This window comes from Anarrhichthys ocellatus, unplaced genomic scaffold (assembly GCF_004355925.1).
Source record: "Anarrhichthys ocellatus isolate YVR2014 unplaced genomic scaffold, GSC_Weel_1.0 scaffold26, whole genome shotgun sequence".
NCBI lineage: Eukaryota > Metazoa > Chordata > Actinopteri > Perciformes > Anarhichadidae > Anarrhichthys > Anarrhichthys ocellatus.
The window spans coordinates 4,698,661-4,710,176 of record NW_022280056.1 but is presented as its reverse complement, the minus strand read 5'-3'; the positions used below and the strand labels follow the sequence as shown (position 1 = coordinate 4,710,176).

Below are 11,516 nucleotides of genomic sequence, written 5' to 3'. Positions count from 1 at the left end.
GGGGGGGACTTTGTCCACAAGGTCACTTGTATCAACTTTCATTCTTGGACATAATGATCACAGATGGAGCTGCATGTCGGGAACAACAACACAACAGAAAATAGAAGTTGCCTTTTGACCACATCTTTTAACCTACTACAAGATAAAGGGATTGGAGATAAAACCTTACAAAGACCGCCTCTAAGTAAATGGTTGTTCAATCACATCCTGAGATTGCTTTAACTCCGTTAGTCTTTTGATAGTGTGAGAACTGAAAAGCATCACTTCTCAAGTGCCACAATCAATTACGTTTATGGTTGCACCTCCGTTGAACCGTTAACAAAGATCTGTGCTCTCTTTGATGAAATGCAAAAACAACCCTGTGATGGAGGAGGCAAAGCAACGGGAAGAGTAAAAATGACTGAGAACCCAAGTCTTACCTTTATGGATAAACGTACATAAGCTAAAGGAGTTACAACACCAACAAAACAAATGTTAAATGTTAAGTATTACGAACAAATTAGACATAACCTAGATAAACAAACTTTAGCGTTCTGTTCCAGAGGTAGGAAAACCTCATTCAAAATCCTATTGACAATTGTAGCATCTATAAATGTTCCGATAACATTTTATCCGATAACGATCAAATAACAGTGTGTTAAAAACAAAAAATTGTATATGTATTATCCTTTTTTTAACTACTGTATATTACTAACTGTGTATGGATGTGATTTGCTTTCAATGCCAAGATCTGGCTCAGGTTCAAACCCTTCATAAGACAAACAAATACATACAGGGAACCAATGTCATAGAGCTTTCTTTTATTATCCAGTTTGACAGATTTTCCAGTAATACAATTTTGCCAAATTGCGGACATATTGCTTGCTCTTGCTAACGTTACACTCTACACTAGCCCCTGCCCGATCGGCACTGACATTGTGCAACTCTCAACAGAGACGAGAAAGAAGCGTTAGCTACTTCCTTCACTGACTTCAGACGCAGCGACCGTTTTTTTAACGTAAATGACAGAATGTATGGATAAGCTGATGAATGATATGATAACGGGATGGCGGATCGGTGCAAAGGCTTGTATACTCGCCAATAGCCGAACAGCATTTTAAGCTGTGTCAGAGGCATTTCTGTTACAGTCATTAGTATCAGAAAAAATCTCGTAACAGCTGTAATAACTAAAAGAATACAGCCTTTTGGTGCAAGTTGTTTCTGTACTCACAAGGTAATCGTTGTTTAATTTTGTTAAAATCATAACGATTTTATTTACTGCTGCAGTGGATGTAGAATTGTCTTATATATATGAAAAAGTGAAGGAACACACATGAAAGAAGTTCTAAACCTGCAGTGAGTTTCCTAAACTGGTGGAACAGAAAGCCATAACTTTAGCTCTCTATACTGCTGACAGCTAATTTAGATTATTTAAAAGTACAAAAAGAATCAAGTTCAGTCAACAGTAGAATCATCATTGTGCAAGTTCTTGAATACTAATACCTCCAGCCTGTTTCGTCTTACTGAAGAAATGTTCTCACTTTAAAACTTTTGACCAAACTCCCGTCCGAAATGTAATTAATTTGGTCGACAGAGCCGACAGTAAAAATACCAGCTCACCTTCAGGATTTATGACTCAAAACTGGACCGTAACATTTTTTCATCTGCATTATTTTGCACACAATGTGGGGAAGTCCTTTGCGATGCCACTTATTCCATAAATATGTCAGGGATTAAATCGATGTACACAACACACATGATGTGCTTTAATAGTTTGTAAACAAACAGAAAATGCACAAGAACAGTCGTATTTTGTTGTTTTGAAGCCTTTAACCTTCCAGTTATTTGTGCAATTACACAGACACCTGTTTCGTTCATACCACATTTAGGTCTATTACAAAACAAACCTCCTCTTTGACTATTAAAGACAACAGCTCTAAATGGAAAAAGGACAACAACGCCTTTATGGCAGCGAACGAACCTCACGACATTTTAGAAGTGGCTATAGTTATGCTGCACGACGAGCAAATATTGCACACAGATAAAAAGGCTCTTGGGATGACATCATTATTAATTAAGTGACAAGAAGTTTGATTAGATTAGTTGAGCGAGGTGGAAGGGTACAGATATCCCTCTGAATGGATATCCACCCATAGCTATCAAATGTACTTCATTACCTCCAAAAAACAAAAACACATTATATGTACAAAGACAGTAATTTGGGGGAAAAAACTAATTGACATCATTTATACAGTCCTGGCATTAAAAAAAGGGAAATCAGCACATCAAAGTTACGATAAATTCAAGAAAATGAATTTGTTGAATTCATTTGGACAACTTTCCACATCCCTACAAGGTCATCAATTATTAAAAACACAACATAGACAGATGAAGAAAAAATGTGCAACAAGACATGAGCCCATTGCAACATACCCATGGATTCATGTGTAATGAGACATTGCTTTCCTGCGGTTGTTCCAATCACAAATAACTTATCGTATTCTTTATATACAGTAGCGTACAACTTAAATATCTGATCATAGAAACAGCAATGTTCCTGTTGTTTTACTGGTACATTAAGGTTTTCATCTGATGAATGTTGATCTCTAACAGGATTTCATAATTGTTCTTGGCATTTTAGGGAATGGACAGTGCAAGTCTAGGAAATACAAAGATTTTCATACTGAAAGATTGTTTATTGTCAAACAGTTTGAGGGTAAAAAAAAACAAGCATATTGTCAAGGCCTTTGGACTCTTTAGTAGAGGTCTTCATGGGTCCGCATTCTGGACTCACCATCTTGATTTGGGACTTAAAAGCTTGGGTAGGTAACATTGGTGAAACTTACAAGAGTACACTAGATTTTAAACATTATCCAGCTGAAAATCCATCCCAGTGTTGACAATTATTTTCCGATAAAAGTAGCTTGCAGCACTTGCTCCAACTGTTGCTAATTCTAGCGGAAAAGTCAACAACACAGCAGACATATAAAGATACAGCATTGGAGGCGTGGCCACATTCATTGCTATAAAAGTTGCTCAGTGGCGCATTAAGCAAAAAAAGTTTGACTTCCAGTAATAAAATTGCCTAGATCTTCCAACGATCTTCCACATTATCGGGCCCATGGAGCACGCTCACTAGAATTTCCTTCAGCCCCACCTCCCAGCCCACGGTTTAGTCTTGTTCTCGGAGGGAGAGTAACTCTGGATTCAGCTATTTTTCAAATTTTAGGACATAATGACTGTTCAAGCGTTTGTATCGGGAAAATGATTCACTTCAAAAGAATTGTCTTGTATGTATATGAATGTTTTTAGGCCCAATGGCTTTACGTAACCGACCAGGAAGTTATAATTCCACCGTTTGGCCACTATGTCGAAATTTCATCAAAAGTCCAGTGCTTTTCTTTAAGGGCCTGGGCAGCCCGCCCGCTCCCTCAGGCCTTCCTCTAAAGAGACTCCTAAAATGATCATTATGAACATAAACAACAAACATGGTCAACAGGTAGGTAGGAGCATTTGCTTTTTTGATTCCTGTAGGGATGTAATAAGAATTTTGACAAGTATAACAAAAATGTTTCTACAGTACATTACCTACTTTAGCTTTAAATCTGGATTTTTAGACTTACTCTTGTCTGTCTAAACAGTCGCATGATACTCTTTCATGCACCTCACACAATCCATCGGTGTTAAAAATAAAAGTTATTCTCCTGCAGTGATCATGAGCCACCATTGGATCAGAGCCCATAGAGAGTCCATTTGGATCCACTCAGGTATTAGTCATTTTAAACAGACCGGAGGCTCTAATCCAGCCTGAATTTACAAAACTGCTGAAAACAAAAAGCACCCATGAGCCCATAAACCTACAACAAAGCTGATTCAGTTAATGTGATTAATGTGACACATTTCGAATAGAGATACCCTCTAGTACGTATTGATTGTTTTCCTCTTAAAGTTTGAGACTCCTTTAATTGAATTTAGTGTTGTTGAGGTATATGTACTGTATCATCCATCACTGACCAGGGCTTTTACTGCTTGTAAACTATAATCCATAATATTGAACAAAAAGCTGAGACAACGAGACGAGCGATAAAAGCATGATTGTTCAATTAAGAGCACATGAGATTCCATACAATAAGGCATTGCTTTAATGAAAACATCTGGACAAACAGTTCACAGTTTTAATTAATGCTTGACTGACTAGCGATTATGACGTCCTTTTGATTGTTTCAGTCAACACAGCGTCACAAAACTACGAACTATGAGCTCCGACATAACGGGTACCTGATCTGTAGAGATGGAAGCAGCTGGCCAATCACAAACCGAGCAGAGTGGGCGGGACATCCTCGAGGATGATGAAGTAAAGGAAATGTGTAAACAGAAATTCATCTAATTTAAACAACCATTTTTGGGCTCCAATTTCACATGTGGAGTTACGTTTGCAGACTGAAGCTGCCAGTCGGCAATGGTAAAAGGTTGTTTCCATAGAAATAGAATAGAGTAGAACAGACATTCCCATGCAAACAAACGTAGCAGTGTGAGCGGCGGCCATTTTTATGTATCATTACCATTGCTAACAACTTCTGTATAAACTAAACCGACTTAAGGGAAGTCGCGGTCTCACTGAGGTGATGTTTTACAGTAAGATTAAAACCAGCAGTGGAGAAGTAAAGTAACAAAGCTTATAGAATAAATGCGTACAATTTTACAACTTAATGCTTCATCCACACACTCTTGTCATAGAGTAGGAAAGCACATAACTATCTCCAGATGAGTGGCATATTTGTACAGATTATTTTCTGTAACCAGGGTAGCATTAAAACATGGTGGAATTAAGCTAACGGTAAGCTGGCTAGTTAGCTAGCTCACTAATTCCACCATGCTTTAATGCTACACTTAATAGAAAATGAGCCCAACAGCGGATTGGTGCCGAGCAGCAAGAGCTGGGTCCAACATTCCCTCTGCCTCCCCCCGGTGCTCTGGAGAAGGACTAGCTAATTAGCCAGCCATCTGTCTCCAGAGCTTCGTCCGCTCTCTTCCCGGCGAGCAACACTTTAACGATGCGTGTAACAACAATCACCATTTTCTTTTGCACTTTTCAAATTACCTCTGAAAACAGTTTAATGTCCGTTCTACTTCTATTCTATTTCAATGTTTTTTTTCATACTCATCATTCTATGCTACAAGCAGAGGTAAAACAGAAAAAAAGTACTCCCCATATACATATTACATCCACATATTTTGCAGACATCTGTGGAAATAATAGTCGATTTTTGCCTTATCTAAAATGAAAATGATTAATTGGGAATCCAGGATAGATTCCAGGTGGGAGAAAACAAAACGATAAAATCAAAAAAGGCCAGATTTTCTTGTTTTAATGCCGCTAATTTAGCCTATTTACAATCTTCTATTGTATGCAACAGAAATAATCTCTGTTTTTACTAATAAGCTGATATGTTCTGGCCATTTATCAAAGAAGAAGAGTAAAATAAACCAAACGGAAAAAGGGAATTCGTTAATTGTGCTTTTTAACCCACAAATCCACTTCATCACTGAAATGGGGCAATTTTAAGGGGCACCTCTTGAAGTGCTTACATCAGTCAATCTCTAAAGCTATAACAAGGACTGAAAATACAAATAGTAAATATAGTATATTTATATATTTATAAAGTTGATACAATTCCCTGCCAGTCCCATGTCGAGTTTAAAAAATATTTTCTTCAGGCTGTCAAACTTGTGACATGAAGGATCCGTCTTTGTGTCAACGCGCAAAGCCCTTATGATGCTCTAAGAGAGAGAAGTCTTTGCCGGGGTCGATTCTGGATGACACAGGAAGCTTGTGCTAAAAAGCAGGACATTTCTTTAAATGTAGGTCGTTGTCATACGAAGACAGAACGTATCTGCTCAGGAGATTTCCCTTGACGTCCTTGGTGTGTCTCAGGAATCCTTCAGCCAACCACTCAGCAGTTAAACAGTTACCTCGTTCTTACTGGCAGTGCGGTATGTGTGGTGATGGCCGGGAATGTACTGTAGGTGGTCCACCGTGTGTGTTCGTCGGGAGGCAAACGCCTGCCTCTTAGACGTGGTCGCTTGGTGGTTGACCGTCAGCGTGTTGTAGGAGTCGTTAGAGGCAGTGGGTTGAGAGTGCATCTTGGTCATCTTGTGGCGGTCCATGACTGGCGTGACGGGCATCAGCATGTCGGCGTGCGACATCGCCCGCGCCATCGCCTTCTCCCGAAACTTGTCGCGCCTCATCGCCGGGGACAGCAGGGGATCCTGGGAGTGGAGGCGGTCCGCCGACAGCAGCTGCTCGTCCGAGAGGTGGCGGCTGCTGCTGTACGCGGCGGCCGCCATTACGCCGTACGAAGATAAGCCGTAGTCCCCGCGGCGTGGCGTCCTGGGAGGGGACAGCACGTGGTCCTGGGACATGGCCCTCTGGACTCGGCGGGGACGCTGCCGCTGCTGCTGATGCTGCTGCTGCTGCTGATGCTGCTGGTGCTGATGCTGCGGGGGATCTGCATTCAGCTTCACCATGTGGGTCGGACCACGGCCGCCAAAGTCAGGATGGTGGTGCTTCCTCATGTAGTACTCATCTACATCCTTATCACCTGAGGAGCAAGAAGACGAAGGTTATCAGGGGGAGACAACTGCCGTATCAAGATTGACGGCCTTACTATGAATAAATACACTCGTGGATACTTGTACGATGTGAATTGCATTTTATTCTACTGAGTCCTACATTTCCTAGAAGGCCATCCAAGAACACTCACAACCCTGCTGCATTCCAGACAAATCTATACTTTTTATTCAGTATTCAGTATAGTACACACTTGGGGAAGTCTTTTTGTCATAGTGGGGCATTAAGACCACAACATATTTGAGTCATGAAATGGAGATAATTCCCTCTCCTGCATATTTTTGACACATTTCAAAAATCAATACAACATTATTATTAGAGATTCCATTTTTTCCTTCCTGATCGGCTGATGTGGAGTACTGATACAATACCATTGTGTTAAAACCAAATATATTTATATTAGTTTTGAATATGTATGATAAAATAATGATTTACCTTCATCATACAATTTTTTACGGCTAACATTAACTAGCTCTTCTCCACTCAAGGAACAAATAGAGTGCAGAGTGTTTATCCACTGGTGTGTAGTAAGAGTTTGCACATGTGCAGAACCGATCAGGCAGGATGTACGGATCGAGTAGCGAGTGACACATGTTGTTCCTGTGTAGCGTGAATGAGCTGATAAATGATATGACAACGAGATATCGGAATGCCGCAAAGACTGATCCAACATTTTATTCTGCATCGGAGGCATATACAATACTGGTATCGTACTCACTCTAATCATTACTGCAACCCGTGCATAAGCATGCAAGAGCCCTGCAGGACTTGCAAAGCTAACTGCAATTAACAAGCTCCAGTAAATTATGATGCCGCCACAATTTGAAATCTGCCTGTAAGCAGTGCTCACAAATCCCTTTTGTGAAACGGGCCCTTCGGACCACAAGGGCCACGAGGGATTGAAAAGCACGAGGGAGGAAATATTTGACAGGTTACGTTCCCGTTACATCTGTCCTGCACTTTCTGGCTGCTGTTGCAGGGGATGAGGTGATTCAAACTGTTTTGAATAGTTATCGTTATAGTTAACTCTGAAAAATCAGAACAGCAGCAGACTCTCATCTGTGTAGTTGTCCTTCAGCATCGAGAGGACTCAACACTTCATGTTGTGCCTCAGCGGTCAACCAGTTGTTTACTTCCTCTGGCAGAAAGCAGATCGGTCTCTCCGCTGGGAACTCCTAATTGTTAAGTCATTCACGGCTGTATTAACCACAGGCGCCAATCAGCTCTCAGCAGACTTTTATCTACCTGTTTTTGGCAGCGCTGGCACACAGGGGGACGCTACCACAGAAGCTCTGTGATTAACTGTTAATGGCTGAGGGGTTGTTACCTCTGCAGTAGTTCATTATTGCAGAGCACAGAGGTCGAATGGACGGTTTTTAGGTGCGCACCACGTCACGGACGCTTGGCTCTCTGGGAGAGATGTCATGCCTGGATGCAGAAGGTCACCTTATTGTCCGTCCATGAGGGGTTTCATGTCCACTGCTCTGTGCATTCCTAATGAAGAAGGCCCATCTTTGGGCCGTGGTGCTCTGCTCCAGCGCTTGTCTCCCGAGGGCTTGGTTTAGATGTGACATTATGCCAGAAAATGTCAACGAAACTCAACCAGAGGCTACAAGTATACAGACAATTGAGACGCTGTGGCCCATAGCTCCGTTGATAGGTCAAACGCCAGTCAGTGGGAGAGATCTGTGGTGATTATACACTCAAATGTTGATGTGGTAGGAATGTATCATGTCCTGCTAGGATACGAAAAGACACTCAACATCTCAAATAAACAAACAAGACTCACATAAGAAGAAATATACAAAACAAACAACCGGGAGGTGGGTCATGTCACACTGATCGCCTCCAGCTCTGACTCTTTATAACTCCATCCATCCATCCATTTTCCACCGCTTATCCGGGGTCGGGTCGCGGTGGCAGCAGGCCAAGCAGGCTGACCCAGACCTCCCTCTCACCGGCAACATGTTCCAGCTCATTCTGGGGGATCCCGAGGGGATCCAGCGTGTTCTGGGTCTTCCCCGGGGTCTCTTCCCAGTTGGACTTGCCTGGAAAACCTCCAGTGGGAGGCGTCCAGGAGGCATCCTAATTAGATGCCCGAACCACCTCAGCTGACTCCTTTCGACGCGAAGGAGTAGCGGCTCGACTCCAAGCTCCCTCCTGATGACCGAGCTCCTTACCCTATCTCTAAGGCTGAGCCCGGCCACCCTACGGAGGAAGCTCATTTCGGCCGCTTGTAGCCGCGACCTTGAGTTCGTGACCATAGGTGAGGGTAGGAACGTAGACCGAGTGGTAAATTGAGAGCTTTGCCTTCCGGCTCAGCTCCCTCTTCACCAAGACGGTCCGGTGCAGCGCCTGCTTTACTGCTGCAGCCGCACCAATCCGCCTGTCGATCTCCCGCTCCATCTTACCCTCACTCGTGAACAAGACCCCGAGATACTTAAACTCCTTCGCTTGAGGTAGGCACTCCGTCCCCACCTGGAGGGAGCAATCCACCGGTTTCCGGCAGAGAACCATCTCCTCAGATTTGGAGGTGCTAACTCTCATCCCCGCCGCTTCACACTCGGCTGCAAACCGCCCCAGTGAATGCTGGAGGTCACGATCCGAGGAGGCTAACAGGACCACATCATCTGCAAACAGCAGAGAGGCGATCCCGAGACCCCCGAACCTGACGTTCTCCACCCCGAGGCTGCGCCTAGATATCCTGTCCATGAAAGTCACGAACAGGACCGGTGACAAAGGGCAGCCCAGGCGGAGGCCAACACCCACCGGGAACGTGTCTGACTTTATAACTAAGATACTGTTTTGGAATAATTTCCTGTCGCTTCTATATTCTGATATATTTCCCAAACATAACGATTTAGAGGGTGGATCGTGTGCAAATCGACGCTTGAGTTGGGGACTGTTGCAGGTCAAAAAAGGACCAAAAATAAGTAGAAAGTTGACCAGGAACAGGAGGGAATATGCTTATTGATTTTCCTGGAAAACTTTTAATGTAAACAATTCTGTGCTAATAACGTTCGCTTCCCTTAATGGCAACAAAACAGAAGCACCTGGAAATAATTAGTGAATGAAAAGGTATATCTTTTAAATGGAGAAACCGTCAGAGCAACTGATGTAGTATAAAGAGCAAGAAAGACTATGTTGGGGGAGCGGAGGATGGAGGGGTCAAACAAACACAGGGCTTTAACTCAGGAGGTGGCTGTTCATGTCCTGTATGAAACTAAAATGTAACGTTATTTAAACATTAGTTTTATTAAATAACTTCTTTACTCTAACGCAGTTATTTTACGTGAGAAACATAATTATGTTAACCCAAACCGCAATCTTTTAGGAGTTTTGTTGCGTCAGTAAACCTAAAGTCATGAAACTGTACGTTTCCTGTGAACATGGAAGTTTGTTTTGAAAAGGAACTGCATGCAAGGAGAAAATGACAACATAGAGCGTCATAGTTTGAAGTGCAGGGCCACCGATCAGGCGTCGGTATTTGACGAGTTACCATTAGCCAAAGAAACTTTAAGTCCTCCCTAATGTAACTTTACATAAGGGTTGACCTCCAATTATGTTGATTTCTTTTGTCTGGGTGATGATAAAAAACTCGAGTTCAGGAAAGGAACCTTTTGCTGTAGCAGATTCTATTTGCCGAGCCTGGAAGAGAAGAGTCATTTTGTAATTGAATGAAATGTTTGACCACTGCAGCTCGATATCTGGTGTCTTATGAACCCATGAGGGTGCGGCATGTTGTATGACACGAAAGTAAAGAAATCAATCAATTAATCATATTCAATCAGGAGAAATCAGGTCTCTCTAAATAAAGACTTTGGCCACTATTTGAGGAAAAGAAGGTTTCTCTGCTACCTGGAAGAGACCAGCTACAAATACAGTTCCTCTTCCTCTAGAACTGCCTTTTTCCACCACTTGATTTAAGACCAGCTTTTTTTTCGAGTGTACACATGTTACACCGTTTACACTTTAAGTGACTGAAAAGATTTAAGAGGTGCGATGCATAATGCTCCATCTCATCTCGATAAAATGCAGCACTTTACAATTAACGTGATTGCGAGAGGCCCAAAGGTCGCGAGCGTGAGGCGGTGCTGCAAACACAGGAAACGGCTCACAGCGGCTAATTAAACCCCGGCTCCCACTCTGCTAGATTACATTCAATATAAACAGTATATTTATGTGTCAGCTATTGATCACAGAAGACTGTAATCATGTAATGCACTAACACTCGTGAAACTGGTGGAACATCAATTATAAAGTGATCTTTAGAGAGCGGTGAAATAAAAAAGGGGGAAATGCAGCAATTTCATTTAATTGTTTTTTCTTTTTTCGGGAGGATTAAAGGTGGCTTGTTTGTTCTTAAAAGGTCTTTTAATCCCTTTGAGGGTGATTAAGGTGAAAGACGGCAGAGACGGGCAGGATTTTGTGCAGCCTCCTTGGAGGAGATGAGTGCGTTGCTTCAGAGCAGCGTCCTCGATCTCAGCCTCGTTGACATCGCTGAAGGACGGGCGGGATGGAAGAGCAGGCACACACACACACACACACACACACACACACACACGCATCGTTTGAAACAAACCATACTAATTTAATTTAGCCATCATCATCTCAGATGGTTTAATTAAAATAATAACTAATTATATTGCTTTTAGTCCTGTTTTTAGTCATGCTTAAACCCCCCACCCCCCCATTTTTTCTTTTCCCCGAGTGGAAGTGCTGCGTTCAAGGGACGACTTCGCTTGCTCGTTTGACAAATTCTGCAGGGCTCCTGTCTCCAATTCGAAAAGCCTCTTTGTAGTTCAGCGTGATTCATCTCTGTGGTTTTTCTGTGTGTGTACAAGGCTCCAACGAGATAAGAGCAAAGCCCAGAGTTGATAAGGGGGGGGGGGGGGGGGGGGGGGGG

General features: G+C 42.6%; 1 protein-coding gene across 5 annotated transcripts in view; it reads right to left on the bottom strand.

Moving 5' to 3' along the window:
* Positions 1 to 2,542: 2,542 nt before the first annotated feature.
* Positions 2,543 to 11,516, bottom strand: part of shisa6 (shisa family member 6) — a 72,051-nt gene continuing 63,077 nt past the window's right edge. For all 5 annotated transcript variants that reach the window (XM_031861890.1, XM_031861891.1, XM_031861892.1 and 2 more), the window contains one exon: positions 2,543 to 6,581. In XM_031861890.1, the coding sequence (XP_031717750.1) occupies positions 5,941 to 6,581 (641 nt within the window). In that variant the 3' untranslated portion in view covers positions 2,543 to 5,940. The remainder of the gene's footprint in view (positions 6,582 to 11,516) is intronic.